Below are 20964 nucleotides of genomic sequence, written 5' to 3' on the forward strand. Positions count from 1 at the left end.
AGCTGCCACCACTGAGCAAGAGAATGTTTTGGAAATTACTTTTGCAATTTGTCATTTTGAATAGGCTGCCGTGAGTCAAGTATATGCCCCTAGACACAGGGTTAGGTATATTCTTAGAAGTAAGTAAAAACAAAACAGAATATAATGAAGTGAAAAACATTAAAAAAGCAGAAATATTGTTCCACAAGAGACCCAAAGATAGATAGTACAAGTCACCACTAATTTGTTGTTTTTGAGCATATATAGCCCAGAAACTTCACCCAAATCAACACAGTTCATGACGTACTAGACAGGGCTGTGAGATTTGCAACTACAAATAATGATGTTTTGGGAAGGGAACTGTGGTTTCTGTTTTGGATAATTTCCCATATGGAGGAAAGTACTATATGAGAAAACGTGCATTTTTTACAAGATTAGTATAAAACAGAGGAGTCTAAATTCAAAGGGGATAATACTCAAAGTATTACCTGCCTCACAGAGATGTGAAGCTTAATTCATATTTGCACAAGAGAGGAACCAAAAGCAAAATCCCAGATCTAAACTTCCCTGAGCTCTGTGGTTCAAGGCCAATGCATTTAGATGGTGTTATGAAAATGTAAAACCAGTATATGGAGTACTAAATATTTATATTTTAATTAATACTTTCCTTTACCTACCATCAGGCCAGGACCTGAGAGCCTGCCTGAGTTCTTACCCAGGAAACTCAGCAGGAGTATGCCTGAGGGAGGACTGAACAAGAACTGATCTCAGGATTTGGCCGACAGATTCCAATACTGAGAAATTAAATTTAACATTTTTAAAAACCACTAAATCTGCACCAACTTCCCATTCCTTCCTTTCATAAGGTTCCAGATGAAGATTTTCCAACCACAGCATTGCACCTCTAGAGTATGCAGTTCAAAGACAGGCTAGGCTAACAAAGACAAACAAAAGGCAGAAAGTATTCCAGAAGCCTTAGCACATATTAAGAGCAGGACAGCTATGGTAGGTGATGCACATTGGATCGGAAGCTAGAGTCACAATTAGGAAAGAGCAAAATGGTTTGGTGGAGCCAACCAAAACTGCCACCACCCACCCATACAAACCTACCTTTTGGAAGCTCTGAAAACACTTGGTTAACTCTCATCCCCCTCACCTAATCACCACATATCTGCAGAAGCAGGTCTTCTTGGGGAGGTGCATTTTGGCAGTCTACACCCATTTCTCCTCCCACACTTATACTGAGTCTCTTCTTCAAGAGGTTGCCTGATGGCCTGCTCACCACTCCAGTGAGCCTCAGTCTCCTTAACTAGATGACCAGGTGGCTCATTTCCCTACCTGCCTCCTAACCCAGCCTTGCACTCTCTGGTGCAACAGGAGCAAACAGTGACTCTCTCTGCTATGCTCACTGCTCTCCTCTCTTAATAAACCCAAGAGGTACTTTGGAGAGTCAGGATACCCCTGAGAGAGGACACCACAATGTAGAAGGCTAGGAGCATACGAGATCCCTTTTATCTCTTTCCATCTTAGCTGCCTCAGAAGCACATGCCACTCCACACAGTCACATTCTGAACCAGGGACTAGAGGTGAAAGGTTCTGTATCCAGTTACAAATCCCCTGATTCAATTGTTTTTCTCCAGGTGAGGGCAACAGAAAGGGCACGGAAGGAGGGGCAGCACTTTTAAACTTTCCTTTCCACCTCCTTCTCTCCATCCTCCCCCTCCCCCCACCATAGAATGAGAGCTCTTCCTAGACCTTCAACCCCCAGCTATGCTAGCCTAGTACAGACAGCTGAAGTACACTACGCGTTTTAAGGGCTAAAACTTGAGTAGATTGCTGCAGCTTGAATTCCATTACTAAAAGAATTGAACCATGAGATACGGCAGTCAACATTATTCCCCAACCAGATGGAAAAGTTGTCCGTGACGACTCACCAGGTTTTCCTCCAGCCACTCCCGTATACATCTTGCTGTATCCCCGGGGATCTGATTCCGTAATGCTTCTCTCTCTTGAGGATCCTCTAGCATTTCTAGTGCCATCTTCAGGTCTTCTAGCAGATGCAAAATTTGGAATGTGCCCAAATATACTGATGGAGCAGGTGACACAATGTCATATATACCATTTGCATACTCTGTGGCTGCCTTAGTACCTAAAAAAGTAGTAAAGAGAGGGAGAAAAGAGATTTTTATAAAAATGTTAAAGGTCTCCAATAAATATATGGATATAATTCGATGATACCACAATAACTACACTCCAGATGCTACTCTGTGGGCATTATTAACAATTAATGAAAAGGTAAATATGACATCTTTCTGATAGCACTTACACATTTTTGAGTTAGTTATTATTTAAACAGATAAATAAATGTCCCCTTTCAGAATGAGGCAGAGGTGTACATTTTAAATCACTACATTTTAAAAAAAGGATACTGGGTCCAGGATAGATTTGCTAAAGCCCCATAAACACAAACCAAACCACCTGCAATTATCCTTACCAACCATTAGATGTCACAATGTAGTTGAAAGACCCCACACTAGCCCCATTTCTCCTGTATTACAAAAAGGACTTTTGTTGTATTTTAGTAAGAAATCCAGGTGAGAACAGGTTTCATTACAATCATGACAGAAAAACTAAGCTTTGGCAGAAAAAAAAAATCATAGTTAGCTATATAGACTGCTAGCAAATCCCTTCTCACCCTCTTAAAACAGAATCCAGCCATACTGAGAGAGAAAAAGGCACAGCACATATGCAACTCCACTAAAGTCTTAGCAGAGGGCAGAAGTTAGTCCTTAGATAAAATTTTTAGTTCCAAAGTATCAGCTTGGTATTGATTAAAATTACCAAAAGATGGACAGGAAATTGGAACTGGAAAGAACCTATTGCTGATGTAATGCTTTCCTATTACTTAAAAAAAAAAAAAACAACAACAAGGTGGGGTTAGGAGACATTTCCCCATGACATGATGTAAATTTAGCTCATTCAGCTTCATATGGTAATCATGCATTGATTGGTTTGAAAGAGTGCCAACTAAATGCAAGCCTCAGAAATTTGGATTGTGGCTTGAACATGGAGGAGTTTGTTTTCCTTACACAGGAAAACTGGATAGCATCCTTGGCTTAGTAAAACACTTGATAGCACAGAAGATAGTCATCAGTAGTTTAAGCTCTTCCCCTTCTCTCCCCCCCCACACTCAACAAAGTGGGAAGGGAGGGTCAGAAACAAAAGGGGCAGCAAATAAGGGCCAACACAGGGTGGGGAAAAACTTGTGTTTATAAGTGTTAAACTCCAATTAGAACATAGGAATTGCCATACTGGATCTTGTTCCATCTAGTCCAGTATCCAGCATGCATACTATAGAAGAAACTGAAAGAAACTCTGTGGTGAGCCATATGTGAGATAATTTGTTCCTCATGAAACCTTCTCTTAACCCCTAACAGTTAAGAGACTGGCATAAACCCACAATCAAAGTTTTTTTCTTTCTTCAAAAACATTTTTGTTAATATTTTGTTGTAATTCTGGATATTATCGATATAAATGTTCAAGCCCTTGCTGAATCTTGCTAAATTCTTGGCCTCAACAACTTCCTGCATCAATGAGTTCCACCTTTTAATTATGGCTTGTGTGAAAAAGAGGAGACTCTTATGAGAAGGGTCCCTGAAGAGGGACGGGGATGGGGTAGAAATAAACTGTAGGGTATAACCCTCCACCACAGTATCGAGGACCCAGCGGTCTGAAGTTATAGCGGTCCATGTGGGGAGGAAAAAAGAAAAGCGGTTGGAGAACAACAGGACAGACGGATACAGAATACTCTGCGCTCAGGTATGATTGGTAAGAAAAATAAATCCAAGCCTTTTCTTTTGGTAAATAAAGTGTCTTCAATGCAATCAAATTTCTTCATCAATGACTCAGGGCCTATTCATCATTCACCACCAGGGGGCTATCAGGCTGGATCTTGCATTCTAGCTTCGATGCAACAAAGCCCCATTGACTTGGGCCTAGTCTTCACTTACCGGCTGGTCTGGCGGCACGCCATCGATGTTCTGGGATCGATTTATCGCGTCTGGTTAAGACGCGATAAATCGATCCCGGAAGTGCTCACAGTCGGCGCCGGTACTCCAGCTCGCCGAGAGGAGTACGCGGCGTCGACGGGGGGAGACTTCCTGCCGCGTCTGGACCGCGGTAAGTTCGGACTAAGGTACTTCGAATTCAGCTACGTTATTAACGTAGCTGAATTTGCGTACCTTAGTCCGAAGTCCGGACTAAGTGGGGACCAGGCCTTTAAGTCTATGGGACTACTCACATTTTTAAAATTAAGCACATGCTTAAGTGCTTTGCTAGATTGGGGCCATAGTGCTCAGCACCCTGGAGGATCAAGACCCTATATGGGTAACTTTCATTTTCTGGAATGGGAGCTAGACACACAGATCTCAGTGCATCATTGAGAGAACATAATCCTTCCTCTCCCCTTTCCAAACACATGCACACACTCTCCTCTTTTGTGCTGTTATTTTTAATCCAATTTGCTGTGGGTTGCCATTGCAGCCCTTTTGCTCTTTGACTGAAGGGGGAGTAAGGGGAGCAGACAAATCCCCCTGGAGGCAATGCCAAGGCACAGTTCACCAGGGAGAGAAGCGATGTAGAAATGTAGACACTCATTCAACATTTTAATGCATACAGCTTCCTATTTTGCTGGCTGAACATTGGCAGGACTCAAACAGATCATTGAGTTACTTCCTCTTGTTCAGTTCCTAAATATCTTTGTATTAAATAGAACATGCATTGTTTATCTGAAAAGGAGAATAGAAGAAAGAAACTGAAAAAACAGAACTAAAAACCCACAGGAACTAGTTTAATTAAATACTGTACATGTTCAATTTAACCATGTCCACACTAAAACTGCAAAGAGCACAAGCGAGTTACAATACCAGATAACAGACAGGTATGTGAATGCAAGAATGAGGATCGCCTTGCAGCCCGAAACCTGATGAGATGCTAGGATCAAAAGAAAGACTGCACGTGTTTTCCTACCATCCCCTTCTTGTTTAAAAACTCAACAGGGGAAAGATGGTTAAAGCAAAGGCACCTATCTGGAACTCAGGAAAAATGGGCTCAATTCCCAGCTCTGCCACACACACTCACTGTGTGATCTTAGGCAAATCATTTAATCTCTCTCTGGCCCAGTTTCCCATCTGTAAAGAAGGGAGAAGTAATATTTCCTTTCTCCCACCTTTTGTCCATATTTAGATTGTAAGCTCTGTGGGGTATGAATCTTCTGATACCATGTGTCTATACACTGTCTAGCACAATGGGTTCCTGATCTTGGCTGGGCCCTCTGGGCACTAAGGTAATACAAATATGTTTTCCATGTGGCTCTTTGTAAAGTGTTTTTGGGACCAATTCAAGTAATCTTTTTAGGGTTAACCAACTCCTTTTTTGGCCTGCATATCCAGATAGTGGGTGACTGAGGTTACAAAGCTTCTGCACAACGTATTCAAAAGTGTGGGGACAACTGTACATTATTTTCAGTTACAGGTTTCCTATTCTCTGAACATAAAAGCGTATTTGCAGTTCAAAGTTCTTTGAAGCCATTCAGCTAATTCCAGGGAAAGGTTGCTTTGGGGCAAATACATAAACAGTTTGGAAAGCAATGCATTTGCAGCCTTGTGAAATAAGTTACCAAAGGGAGCTATAAAATTATAGTGGACAGGAATTGGGGTGGCGGAGGGCATGGTAAATTGTTTCACAAGCCTAGAAATGCTAATGTCAGCTTTGTACATATTCTACATAGTGTTTTGTGTAGCTCCAAAGATTTGAAAAATATTTTGTTTGCAGCTACACAGGGACTTCAAACACTAAAGGCAAACTGCAGCAATTGGTTATAATGTTATAATCCTAGGCAGCTACATAACTGCTACATTCCCTCAGAGGTGCTGGGAAATTGAGTTCAGGCTTGCAGTTTCCTTTCAATTCTTCTATTGGGAAGACAGGGTCCACTTCCCCATGGAAAGGACAGAAAATTCATCTAAATCCATGACTATTGGGCAGTCTATTGAAGGCAAGGGCCACCAGTTTGAGAACCCTGTGTTTAGCCCTGCTCTTTGCCCCAATCCCTTTACCTCAAGTTGTATTGCATTCAGAGGGATTCCAATGGTAGCTTTTATTATCTTTTGTACTATTGTAGGCCCTACAGGCACCAAGCCAAAGATTCGGGTCTGACTGTGCTAAGCACTGTACATGCACATAGAGGGAGAGAGATATCCCCTACCCACCAAAAAACTTACAATCCCAAGGGGAGAAATGGGGGATAGGCCAGCGGCCTCAAAGCTAGTGTGAAGAAATGCCTGCACTACAGGTGGATTACCATTGATCCCAGCAGAGAGTTTAGGGGCAGAACCACAGACCATTTTATCAGGAAGAGGAAAGCAAAAACCACCCTTCTCCCCACCCAAGTAACTTAGGGAAATTGTGTAAAGAGAGCCTCAGACAGATTTCCTTTGCTAGACCATGTCCTGCAGGTTTTCTAGCCCAATGAGATTTGTGATAAAAACAATTTGGTGGGGGCAAGACAGAGAAGATATCTTTTCAGCACAAAATCCAAAATGAACTTGTCTGCCCCAGAAAGTAGGCTGTAGAGAACAAGAACGCTGTATCAAAAAAGCTGAATCTCTGAACGTATACAAATAATACATTCTTTGGTCTGTGGGGGAAGGCATTTAGCCTCAAATAGTCACAAGGCTGCTTACATTTTTGTGTGATTTTCTTTTTGCTAATCTTACCTCTGTTCATAATGGAACAAAACAGCATTCAGACATACTTACAGAAACTCCGTCAGTTTTTAACAAGTTTTATCATCCACAGTCTTCAAAAGCTATTTACTAGCTTAACTGACAACTGAATAACTAACATGAACAGACTTCCGAACCACAAAAGACCTTTGTGCTTCAGATTCTCCATCCTATGGGATAATAGCTAGAATGTTTTTAATGCCTCTTTTTGCCTACATTATTGTATCTTCTGCTCTTTGCACTTCTATTTCTTTTGAAACATATAGCTTCCACAATGGGGAGCCTGGAATTATATATGGCTTCTAGTTTTCTTGGGCATTCCATAGTTAAGTTTGAAGTTAGTTTCTAGAAGGTGGAATATGAAGCTCCCTCACCCAACTTCTGTACTCTACAGAGAGAAACCAAACTCCTTGAAACTTCACATGGCATACTATAGCTCCTGGGAAATCTGGGAAACTAGAGATGTAAATATCAGTTTAAAACATTAACCAGTTAAACGATTAAAATTATATTGTTTAGCCAGTTAACTGTTAACCGAGGTCCCTCCAGCCAGCCGGTGCAGTGCGATCGGAGCTGCTCCATCTGGCCAGCATGGTGCGACCGGTGCTGGGGCTGTTTCAGCACGGCCAAGGTCCCGTTGGGCCATCGGTGGCCCCTCCGGTTGGCCCAGCGCAACCAGGGCAGGGCCGGCCAGGGGTGGGACCACTCTGGCCGGCGCAGGGCCTCCAGGGTTAACGGTTAAGGTCGGTTAACGGTAAGCCTAATGCTTACCGGTTATCCATTTAACCTTTTACATCCCTATGGGAAGCAAGTGTTTTGAAGTTCGTGACCCAGATCCTTCAACACGTGTAGGCAGCTTTGTGTCACTCTAACAGTGGTGTAAGTGCTCCGACATTCTTCCTGCAAGAACTACCTCCAAAAAGCAACTTGTAAAAATGTTGGTTGAGCCAATCAGAATTCTCTGTCAAGGAGCCAACTCCTAGAAAGGTCATTTCTGGCCACAGTACTGGATGCCACCAAGTGGTGGCACCTTCTAGTTTGGAGGTACACAAGGCTAAGGTATTCACATTTTCCCATCTCAGGACCCTAATATAGCCCTATAGGTTCAGATGAACTGAAAATTTGTCTAATCAGCTCAATCCATCTCTACTGAATACCTTAAATAATAAAAGACATGGTATATAAGTGGTACATATACTTAATTTAAATGTTGTAGTCTTACAAGAGCCACAGGAACAAAATGGTGTGATATGTTTTACTGTGTGTTAATTTAGACATGCAGTGCATGGTTATGTTTTGATGATCTAACACTTGCAGGCTTGAAGTATCTGGAGTTATAGTTGTAGAATTTAAATGGCATTTACTTACCATCCAAGGTTCTTGATTTAGAACCCGTTTTGACTGTAACATGGTTTTGAGACCTTTGCCTTTATTGTTTTGTAAAAATAGAGAGACTTAACTGCTGATGTTCTAATTTCGTACTGATCTGTGGACTCTTCCTCATGTAGGTCTCAACCATTTCCTTTACTGACATTTAAATAGCAGACATTCCCAGCTGTACACCTTGCTGTCTCTGCAATTACTCTCCAACCAACAAGTAAGACATTTTCTTAGCTGAAACATGGCTCTTAGTTTTTGCAGATGTAAGGCGACTGTTGTCCCCTTACTAAAACTCAGTGGGGGTGCTTTGGTTGGCTAGCTCCCATTACCAAAAGAAAGGGGAAGGGTCAATGGGAAATCAGCACACCAAGACTGACAGTCCCCAGGAACAATGGGGAGAGGCCAATGCTCCAGGTCAGCCTGATTGACAGGGCGGGCAGGCTAATCAGGGAGTCAGGAGGTCAGGGGGGGTCCTGTCATTTATGTGAGCTGGAATTGCCTGGGTCAGAATTGGGCCAAGCTGAGCGGGGGAGCAGAGCCGTGCCAGCCAGAGGGGCCAGAAAAGCAGCAGGTCAGTGCTGGGAGCAGCGGCCCTGGCTGAGGCAGAGTGGAGCTAGAGCTGGGGCTGGAGCTTTGGCAGAAAAAAAAAATCATAGTTAGCTATATAGACTGCTAGCAGTGAGCAGCTGTGGTGAGCGAGGGGGACCCTAGGCAGCGGGCCCAGCATAGGGAAGCGTCCCCAGCTAAGATGCCTTGTAGGCCAGACTTGGAGGGTGATCGTAACCCCGACAGGGTGGGGGCGATGCTGAGAAGAAGGGTCCGGCCACCTAAAGCCTGCGGGCGTGTGGCCACCACCAGAGCAAGTGTCCGACCCGCAGCATCCCTGCAGCACAGCCAGGGCCTGAGAAGGTGGTCTGGGACTTGTGAGGAACAGACTGAACTTCCCTTACATTCCAGAGACGCTGGTTGCAATGTCCCTGTACCACAGAGCGGGGCTGTGTGTTTTCCTTTAAACTTTGCCATTTTTTCTTTACTTTTTAAAAATTGATTGCTGTTTAATAAATTGTATTTGCTTTGAACTGTACGTAATGATCAGTGGGTCAGGGAAGCATCCAGTGCAGAGAGAGCACCCTGGAGTGGGAACACCCTAGCCCCTGCCCTAAGTGACCACAACAAGGTTTGGGATCGAGCCCCGCAGGAATCCTGGGGTTACGAAGACTCTGCCACACAGGAGAGTGGAAGGGGAGCCCTCGAGGTCAGGCAAGCCTCTGGGTAAAGGAAGTGGAAGCTAGCCCATTTCCTCAGGGTAGTGTATAAGCCAGGAAAGTTCCCCACAATTGCAGGACCATTCCCACGCTTACACAAATACTAACTATGCCAGATCTACTATTACTATAGTGTCAGTATCTGGAATAGTACAGTTCCGAATAGATCCCTGTATCATTCCGGGATATACAATAAGCTGCAAGAAATAATTTTTTTCTGAAATGTGGCGTAAGGCTGGCTCCTGGGAGCTTTTTTAAAATACTACAAAACAAATTACAAAACAAAAACTGAACTTTTAAGGACAGTGCGCTGGTAAATTTATCTGCAATGAGCAGCACCTTACTTCATAAACTAATCAAAGAGTCCCACTGATTTCAAAAGGAACTACTTGTGGAGAAAGGCATTCGTCAATATAAGGGTATCAGAATTGGGCCCTCAGTTTACAACAGTTAAAGTTACCCCAAAGTGATTAATGAATTTAGATAATTATTTGTGCTCCGTTGACTCAAAAAGAGAAACTGATTTTAAAAAGATAAATGTGGCAAGTTACATGTTTATTAAATGAATCAATTCCTTTCTGTATTTCACATACTGCACAATTTATGTGAGCATAACATTTCCCTCTTAACGCCACATTAGCAAGATATTATGAGTACTTGAAATGTACAGAGAAAAATGACTAATGATCTCAGCACTAACTGCCGTGTTATGAAAATCCTTGTCCATAAAGTAATAATACATGGACCAGGCATCAGAGGCCCTGATTCTAGTCCCAGCTTGATGAATGACTCACTGGGTCAGATACCAGGGGTCTCGGACCAATGTCTGCAGGGTCGACGAGTGAGAGGGGGCTCCGGCCTGGGGGTTGGAGCTGAGGGGTTCGGAGTATGGGAGGGAGCTCCGGGCTGAGGCAAGGGGGTTGGTGTGTCGGCTCTGGGCTGGGGGTGCAGGTTCCGGGGTAGGGCCAGAAATAAGGGGTTCAGGGTACGGGAGGGGGGCTCAGGGCAGGGGGGTTGGGTGTGGGGGTGTGTGAGGGCTCTGACTGGGAGTGCAGACTCTGGGGTGGGGCTGGAGATAAGGGGTTAGCGGTGTAGAAGGGTGCTCTGGGCTGGGACCAAGGGGTTCGGAAGGTGGAAGGGGGATCGAGGCTGGGGCAGGGGGTTGGGGCGCAGGAGGAGGTCAGGGGTGCAGGCTCTTGGCAGCACTTACCTCAAGCAGCCCCCAGAAGCAGCGTCTTGTTCCCCCTCTGGCTCCTATGCAGAGGCCTGGCCAGGAGGGCCAGCATGCTGCCCAGTCCGCAGGCGCCACCCCCACAGCTCCCATTAGCCATTGTTCCCGGCCAACAGGAGCTGCAGAGCTGGCGCTTGGGGCAGGGGCAGCGTGCAGAGCCTCCTGGCTGCCCCTGTGTGTAGGAGCCGGAGGGGGAACATGCCGCTGCTTCCAAGAGTGGCACGGAGCCTGGGCAGGCAGGGAGCCTGCCTTGTCCCGCTGAGCTGCTGACCAGACTTTTAATGGCCCGGTCAGTGGTGCTGATCGGAGCCACCAGGGTCCCTTTTCAACTTGGCGTTCTGATCAAAAACCGGACACCTGGCAACCCTAACCACTGACTCATCAGGATCTGTTGACTAGCAGAAGACTCCTGACTTTTCACCTCTCCATAAAGCTTCCTGTTCCTGCCACACCCCTTGTCTGACAAACTAGTGTCTAGGCCTGCTGCTGACCAGACCTCTGAGACCAAGTTCCTGCCTCCTCATTGGCTTTTCTCTCCTTGCTCCCATTACCTCATGTCGTTCCTACTCCCTCGCCCTAACTCCAGTTATTGTCGCTTGGCGTAACTCTGACACTGGCTTTGACCCCTGGTGTGACTTCTGGCTCTGACTCCGGTTTAACCCTTGACGTGGCTTCTAACTCTGACTCCAGCCTGACCTCTGGAGTGATTCTTGACTATGACCCCACCTCTACTGTTGGCTTCAACCATTAGGAGACCTTGATAAAATTGTTTGATTTCAGCCAAGTCAATTAGATTCTCAGTACAACAGTTGTGTCATTTACAGAATGGAATTAATAATACATACCCTTGTAAAACGCCATGAGATCTCTGGATGAAGATATTAAAGGGCCTATGCACTAATTAATGCTCACCTGCTTCACAAGATTTATTTTTTAGGGCTGTCAAGCGATTTAAAAAATTAACCGTGATTAATCGCATTGTTAAACAATAATAGAATACCATTTATTTAAATATTTGTGGATGTTTTCTACATTATCAATTTATTGATTTAAATTATAACAGAATACAAAGTGTACAGTCCTCACTTTATATTTATTTTTGATTACAAGTATTTGCACTCTAAAAAAAAAAATAGAAATAGTATTTTTCAATTCACCTAATACAAATACTGCAATGCAATCTCTTTATCATGAAAGTTGAACTTACAAATGTAGAATTATATACAAAAATAACTGCATTCAAAAATAAAAATATAACATTTTAGAGCCTGCAAGTCCACTCAGTCCTATTACTTGTTCAGCCAATCGCTCAGACTGTTTTTCAGTACAGTTAGGTAACAAAAAAAAAAATCTACATTTGTAAATTGCACTTTCACAACAAAGATTGCACTACAGTACTTTTATGAGGTGAATTGAAAAATACTATTTCTTTTGCTTATTATTTTTACAGTGCAAATATTTGCAATAAAAATAATACACAATTTGATTTCAATTACAACACAGAATACAATATATGTGAAAATGTAAAAAATATCCAAAATAGTTAATAAATTTCAATTGATATTCTATTGTTTAACAGTGCGATTAAAACTGCAATTAATCATGATTCATCTTTTTAATCATGATTAATTTTTTGAGTTAATTGTGTGAATTAACTGCAATTAATTGACAGCCCTAGTTTTTTATTATTAATTATTATTTCTATTTCACAGAGAGAATCAGCGTCACAAAGGGAAATAGAATTTAGGTGGTCTTGGCTCCCAGTGTTGTTCTCAGATGATATCACTTGCTTAGTATATTAAAAGACAGAAGGCAGGTTTTGGGGACAATAACCCAAATAGCTGAAATAACCTTTTGCAGGATCAAACACACTAAAAAAAAAAAAAAAAAAAAATCAGGAAATTCCAAAGTTCAAGTTGCTCTGGCAATGCTGGGTACGGAATGAGAGAGAGAGAGACAATACCACATTTGTAAAATCACAAGACAAGACACTTGACTTTTTTTAAAAAAATCAAAACTGCACCCAGTCATTTAAATAAGTCCTTCACATTCACCAAGAGAAATAAATCATGATGCACCAAATTATTTGCAGTACACAGAATCTTTGATGATGCACTTAATTCCTGTCAAGACAGTTACATGCAGTTCAGTACAAAACACCAGAGACCTGGCTGGCAACAGAAACAAAATCAAAACAGAATGTAGTTAGTTAATATGTACATCATCTGGAATAGCTAAGCAGCGGGACAACTAGAAAATATAGCAAGATGGTTTAAAATTCAAACACATACTCTTATGGGAAACAACGAGAATGAATCTGACTGAGCACCATGGATATCAGGTCTTACTCCCCACTTGAAGGGGTGTTAGAAAAAGATGTGACTTGGGAGTGCTGGTAAGAGACCCCAGGTTATTTCTTGTCCCCCGTCACATTGAGTTAGGGTTACAAAGTTTATAACCTTGTCACTTCTACATTTTTTCACGTGACAACAGAACAGATGAGAATTAGCTAATTCAACATTAACTAAATATCAGCATTTAACATCCTCTATCAAAAAAAAAAAAAAAAAGAAAAGAAAAGAAAAGAAAAGAAAAGAAAAAGCCAGTATTTGCTGTCGCCTCCTGTTTAGTTCCAAGATGAACTCAGGACTGTATCTTTATGACAAGATCTTGATAAATATGTTTCCGGTGGTGGTCGGATAGGAAATTATATATTTCTCTGTCAGGGATCTTGTCTCAAAGGAATCATTTATTGATGCATTTTCCCTTTCATATTCCTATTGTTTATATAAGTGTTCTAGTTTGCAATTTCAGAAGAACATTATTGTAATTCAGATAATCTGAGTATACTTTGTAAAATTTGCAATATACAAATTTAATTAAGGTCTGAAACCGTAGGGAGCAGAACATCCACAGTATGAGCTATTTATTTCTTTTGTTCATCTGAAAATATTCCAGTGTTTTTATTAATATATAAAAAGGGAAAGACAATAGAATTCTAATTGAAATCCAAACTATTAAGGTAATTACACTGTATTTGGAAGATACAAAGAATACAACAAAATACAAAGATTATCAGCTTTAGCCACTGTTACTGTTGGATGTCCAATTACTTTGATCCAAGAGGAAACTAACAGCTCATTATTTTAATTATGCCATTTCAATCACCATTATTTCAATTATAATCCTTATCAATGCATGGCTTGAGTAAAATTCTGTATTTTCTGTTTATTACTAGTTGTAAAGTATTACATAACTTTATCAAAAAAAGATGCAATACAAGCAACTTTTTCTCTCTTTAAAATACTATGAGTCACAATTAGGATGGAAGGGAACAAAACGCTGAATGACACAGTGCTGGGAACAAGAACATGGAAAAAATGACTACAGTGGGTTCTCCCACCCATTCCATACAACTATAAGAGTTCTATACTGCCCATCAGTTACACATCATTTACTGTACATTTAAAAGCAAAGTACCAACTGATTACACAAAACAGTATGAAGAGTTACCTTTTAGGTCTAAGCCATTTCAATCCCTTGTGAAGCAAAGCCATGAATTCTATTTTATTTACAAAAGACTATGAGGTTAGCTCTCACATAGTATGAAAAGATATTGGACTACAAATGAACCCAATGATGACGTGTGGTCATTCAAGAGGAAAGCATGTAGCCACGGGGAAATATTCTGATTTCATAACGTTGATGTGGGATACTGATATGAAATTCATTCCAGCATGCACATAACTCAGAAACTAAAGTGACAAAGAAAGTTACTGCCATTTTACATCCACTGGTATTTTTGAAATCTTAGTTCAGAAAATTAAGCTTGGGCTGGCTTGGTGGGATAACAACAGGCACAATTCCCTGATAAACAGGAGAGAACATAAGAATGACCCTACTGGGTCGGACCAAAGGTCCATCTAGCCCGGTATGCTGTCTTCCAACAGTGGCCAGCACCAGGTGCCCCAGAGCAAATGAACAGAACAGGTAATCATCAAGTGATCCATCCCCTGTCACTCATTCCCAGCTTCCAGCAAACAGAGGGTAGGGACACTATTCATAAGAAGACTAATGGGAGCAGAGTGGGGATAGATGGGAAGAAATGAAAATCTACATCACCACCTACACAGTCTCTATGGATAGAAATTCCATGATTGAAAAATAAGGGTATAGCAGTAGGAATATACTACTGACCACCTGACCAGGATAGTGACAGTGACTGAAATGCTCAGGAAGATTAGAGAGGGTTCAAAAACAGAAAACCCAATAGCAATGAGGGATTTCAACTATTTCCATATTGAATGGATACATGTCACCTCAGGACAGGATGCAGATATAAAATTTCTAGAGACCATTAATTACTACTTCTTAGAGCACCTAGAACTGGAACCCACAAGGGCAGAGGCAATTCCTGATTTAGTCCTAAGTGCAGCACAGGCTCTGCTGCAAGAGGTGCATACAGCTGAATCGCTGAGTAACAGCAACCATAATGTAATTAAATTTAACAGCCGGGGGGGGGGGGGGGGAGGGGGGAAGAAGGGGAAGGAATACCAAAGAAACCCATCACAGTAGCACTTAACTTCAAAAACGGGAACTACACAAAAATAGTGATGCTAGTTAAATGGAAATTAAAAGGGATATGAGTGAAAAGCCTGCAAGCTACATGGAAACTATTTAAAATCTCCATAATAGAGGCTCAAACTAAATATACCCCCCCATCCCCCACTAAAAAAGAAAAGTAAGGGGACCAGAAACATGTCACTGTAGTTAAACAGCAGGGTAAAAGAGGCAGCTAGAGACGAAAAGCCACCCTTTCCAAAGTGGAAGTCAAATTCTACCAAGGAAAATAAGAGAAATATATATGGAGATGTACCTATCTCATAGAACTGGAAGGGACCCCAAAAGGTCATTGAGTCCAGCCCCCTGCCTTCACTAGCAGGACCAAGTACTGATTTTGCCCCAGATCCCCAAGTGGCCCCCTCAAGGATTGAACTCACAACCCTGGGTTTAGCAGGCCAATGCTCAAACCACTGAGCTATCCCTCCCCCCATACATACTCTGAGTTAATTACTAAGTAGAAAGTGATTTCATTAAATACAGAAAGTAGGATTTAAGTGGTTCCAAGTAGTGACAGACAGAACAAAGTAAGTCACCAAGCAAAATAAAATAAAATGTGCAAATCTATGTCTAATCAAACTGAATACAGATAATCTCAACCTCAGAGATGCTTCAGTAAGTTTTTTCTCAGATTGGACGCCTTCCAGGCCTGGGCACAATTCTTTCCCCTGGTACAGCTCTTGTTCCAACTCAGGTGATAGCTAGAGATTCTTCATGATGGCTCCTCTCTCCCTCTGTGCTCTTCCACCCCTTTATGTATGTTTTGCATAAGGCGGGAACCCTTTGTCCCTCTGGGTTTCCACCCCCCCTCACTGGAAAAGCACCAGGTTAAAGATGGATTCCAGTTCAGGTGACATGATCACATGTCACTGCAAGACTTCATTACCCACTTGCCAGCACACACATATACAGGAAAAAGAACAGGAGTACTTGTGGCACCTTAGAGACTAACAAATCTATTTGAGCATCAGCTTTCGTGGGCTACATCTGGATGCAGCCGAAGAAGTGGTCTGTAGCCCACCAAAGCTTATGCTCAAATAAATTTGTTAGTCTCTAAGGTGCCACAAGTACTCCTGTTCTTTTTGCAGATACAGACTAACACAGCTGCTACTCTGAAACCTGTCATTATGCAAGGCACTACATATACAGGAAGACTCACAGGTAAACACAGCAATCTGCAGACAATGGAGTCATCAAGATTCCAAACCACCATTAATGGCCCACACTTTGCATAACTACAATAGGCCCTCAGAGTTATATTTCATATTTCTAGTTTCAGATACAAGAATGGTACATTTCTACAAATAGGATGATCACACTCAGTAGATTATAAGCTTTGTAATGATACCTTACAAGAGACCTTTTGCATGAAGCATTAGGTCCAGTTACATTATATTCACTTATTATCATGTTTTTATAAAACTATTCCAGTTACATTATATTCTCTTATTATCATGTTTTTATAAAACCATATAGACTGCACAACGTCACAGTAACCTATCACTTAACTCAGCCTCTGATGTAATGGCGATTTTTTAAAAAGGCTTGAGAGGTGATCCTGGGAATTAGAGGCAGGTAAGCCTAACTTCAGTACCAGGAAAACTGGTTGAAAATATAATAAAGAACAGAATTATCAGAGACATAGATGAACATGATATGTTGTGTAAGAGTCAATACGGCTTTTGTAAAGAGAAACCGTGCCTCACCAATCTTTTAGAATTCTTGGGGGGGGGGGGTGTCAATAAGCACATGGACAAGGGTGATCCAATCGATATAGTGTACTTGGACTTTCAGAGGGCCATTGATGAGCACCTACACCAAAGGCTTGTAAGCAACCTAAGCAGTCATGGAATAAGAAGGAAGGTCCTCTCATGGATCAGTAACTGATTAAAAGATAAGAAACAAATAATAGGAAAAACCATCAGTTTTCACAATGGAATGAGGTAAATAGCAGAGGGTCCCCAAGGATCTGTACTGGGACCAGTGCTGTTCAACGTATTTATAAATGATCAGGAAAAGTGGCTAAACAGTGAGGTGGCAAAGTTTGCAGATGATACAAAATTACTCAAGTCCAAAGCTGACTATGAAGAGTTACAAGGGGAGCTCCCAAAACTGGGCGATGGGGCAAAAAAAACAGCAGATGAAATTCCATGTTGATAAGTGCAAAGTAATGTACATTAGAAAAAATAATCCCACCTACAGATACAAAATGATGGGTTATCATCACTCAGGAAAGAGATTTCAGAGTCATTGTGGCTTGTTCACTGAAAACATCTGCTCATTGTGCAGTGGCAGTCAAAAAAGCTAACAGAATGTTAGGAACCATTAAGAAAGGGATAGATAATAAGACAGAAAATATGTCAATGTCACTATATAATTCCATGGTACCCATTGTTTCCTCTAATTATTTCCATCCATGTGCGGAATAAATTTTGTTATGTGCACTGAGATATGTGCGGATGTGCGCGCCACCTGTAGAAACGAAAAACCTAGATAATATGTATTTTTTAAAAGTTATCATAGGGCTAATTACTCCAGCCAGAACAGGTTAGGCATTTTAGAATTCACTACTCAAATAATTAAATTTAAGTGTAAGAGAAATAATAATTATTAAATGCATAGACCAGTCAAAACACTAAAATAACACCCTTTGAAAGAATAAAATTACAGAGACTGTATATGCATTGCAGGAAGTACCAAGAAGTAACAACAACAACAACAATAATAATAATACAAGTATGTGTTGGGAGGACAGTATGAAAAAGAGAGAGAGAGACAGATAGACTCTGAGTGAGCTGGCTGCTGGGGAAATGGCAGAAACAGTGCACTGTCTCTAAGAAAGGCACTCACTGTTCATGGCAGCAGCTCTGAGTCCTGAGCCAGGCGGTGTCCCCTGCCTCTTCCCTGCTCTGCGGAGATGGGGGTTCAGTGGCAGGGGGGAGGGAGACACCCTGACATCAGCACCCTCATCTCTCCTCCCCCAGCACAGCCAGCAAGAGGGTCCTGGGAGCAGCTGCAGGACGGAGCAACGTCAGGGAAGGGACACCTGAACATAGGCTAATCAGCTAGGTGGTATTTGAATTTCTCCTGTGTGGCTGCACAAGCGCACAGCTTACAGGGAACACAGGTGGTACCCTCACATTGCAGTTCTATTTGCCACATGTTAAAAAAAGATATATTAGAATTGGAAAAGGTACAGAGAAGGGGAAAAAATGATTAGGGGTATGGTACAGTTTTCATATGAGGAGAGATTAAAAAGACTGGTACTGGTTAGCTTGGAAACTAAATGACTAAGGGGGGATACGTCAGAGGTCTATAAAATCATGACTGGTATGGAGAAAGTAAATAAGGAAGTGTTCTCTACTCTTTCCCATCAGGGCCGGCTCCAGGGTTTTTGCCGCCCCAAGCGGCGCAAAAAAAAAAAAAAGAGGCCGCGATTGCGATCTGCGGCAGCAATTCGGCGGGAGGTCCTTTGCTCCGAGCGGGCGCAAGGGACCATCCTCCGAATTGCCGCCGAATACCTGACCATGCCGCCCCCCTCTGGAGTGGCCACCCCAAGCACCTGCTTGGCAAGCTGGTGCCTGCAGCTGGCCCTGTTTCCCATAACACAAGAAACAGAGGTCACCCAGTGAAATTAACAGACAGCAGGTTTAAAACAAACATAAGGAAGTACTTCACACAACACACTGTGAACTTGTGGAACTCATTGCCAGGGGATGTGGTGAAGGACAAAACTATACCTGGTTCAAAAAAAGAATTAGATAAATTCATGGAGGATAGGCCCATCAGTGGGTATTAGCCAAGACAGTGATGGATACAACCCCATGCTGTGAGTGTCCCTAAACTTCTGACTGAAGTGGGGACTGGATGATATGGGATGGATAGAGGTGAAAGTGGGCTGGTACGGTATACCGGTAAGAAGTGGCTGCTGGTACAGGCCCGGAGCCCCAGCCCAGCCCCTTCTGCCCAAGACCACACCCCTTCTGGGCACCCAGAGTCAGGCCCCCATACCAGTAAGACTTTTAAGTTACTTTCACCCCATAGATGGATCATTCGATAAATTGCCCTGTTCTGTTCATTCCCTCTGAAGCACCTGGCACTGGTCATTGTTGGAAGACTGAATACAGGGCTAGATGGACCACTGCTCTGATCTACTATGGCCATATGTACTTATTCTCTAGCAACTAGACTCCTTGAGGAAAATATACTAAACTGAACTAACAAGTCTGTGTCTCTTTTAGGGATAACTTCCAATAAAGACCATTTTAATCTCTTCAGTACATGACCAGGACAATCAGATGAACATGAACCATTTACTCCTCAAGAGAAAAGAGTTTGTTTAAATTTTAGAATTCTTAGTGCCATCTCTGCTCAAAACCAAAATATTGCTACGGGGGCCTTTAGATCTGAACTTGTGGTCATTATCCAAAAAAGGAATAATGGATTCCCAGGCCAAAGGCATAAAGAAACAGTCTGTGATATAAACAATACAAAAATATTTAATGGGATCAAAGCATTTTGAAAACATCAATCTCCACAGCCTCCTTGTGAGCATACACAAATTTTATTACCTCATATTTTACAGAGGGGGAAGCTAACGAAGGGAGAAATTAAATTACTTGCTCAAAGCGACAGAGTCAGTGTCAAAGTTATGTCCGCCATTCTGTGCAAGCTTTACCTAGATCTGACATATGGGAAACATTCTTTAAATTGAGCCTTTTGCTTACAAGGTAAGCAAGTCTTGTTGGCTAATGGATCAGTCCTGTTAATTGGCAATCACATTACTCCCTTTTGCATTTCAAGGGAGATTTTAAATGAGGCAGCTAACTTTAGACTAATCATTCAGCATCCCTAATTCATACAGCTACGAGGGCGGGTTATCAGTATAGATGTACTGAAGCAGAAAAGGCTTGGGAACGTTGACCTATCTGTCAAATTTGATCAAGCCCAATACAATTCAATTTGGTAATCAGTTTGACAATCTTACCCTCATACGCTCTAACACAAGTATATTTCATATTGCACTGAGCTGCATGGTCTAGAGTAAGTCTGTGTTAGGTCTGTTCAGATTTTTTTTTTTGTGGGGGGGGGGGAAGGGGAGATGCACACTGTTTTCAAATTTAAAAGCCAAAAATTAGGGATATAAATCTATGTTTAGGCACTTTAAAAAAAATCAGGTCACCTATTTGGATACCTAACTGTGAAATTATAGGTTTGTCTTTAGGCACGTTTGAAAATTGTGGCCATAATCTATTATTTTAATGTTAAACTATGGTTAATATGTGGAATTAAGATTATAAATTTTTTTGTATAAAAAGCCAAAATTAAAGGCAAATTCCAGTGCTGTACAACAAAAGCCATATAGATAAGTGTGTGAATATAATTAAAATTCAAAACTACTCAATGGGAATTAAATACCCGTAGAAGCCTCTGACTGCAAGAAGTTCAGATTTTGTGTCTTGGAAATGGACATCTTGCAAGGCAGAGAGCAGCAGCGTTGGATATCTCTTTCCCATGGCACACTCATGGTCATATATCATCACCACTCCACTCCATATATCCACCCAAGCTTTACCCAGAAAGGAAACTTCTTTCTAGCAGCTACTTAGATTCCAGCAAGTAGCAAGGTTGACCTCACCTTTGAATCCTAGTAAGTCATCAGTCCTGGTACCCTCCTTGCAAAGTATCCAGTCCTCCCTTCTGA

General features: G+C 42.0%; 1 protein-coding gene across 9 annotated transcripts in view; it reads right to left on the reverse strand.

The window, feature by feature from the left end:
- PPFIBP2 (PPFIA binding protein 2) overlaps positions 1 to 20964 on the reverse strand; it is a 189600-nt gene that overhangs the window by 113971 nt on the left and 54665 nt on the right. For all 9 annotated transcript variants that reach the window (XM_054025787.1, XM_054025784.1, XM_054025792.1 and 6 more), the window contains one exon: positions 1914 to 2128. In XM_054025787.1, coding sequence (XP_053881762.1) covers positions 1914 to 2128 — 215 coding nt within the window. The remainder of the gene's footprint in view (positions 1 to 1913; positions 2129 to 20964) is intronic.

Source organism: Malaclemys terrapin, chromosome 4 (assembly GCF_027887155.1).
Source record: "Malaclemys terrapin pileata isolate rMalTer1 chromosome 4, rMalTer1.hap1, whole genome shotgun sequence".
Lineage (NCBI taxonomy): Eukaryota > Metazoa > Chordata > Testudines > Emydidae > Malaclemys > Malaclemys terrapin.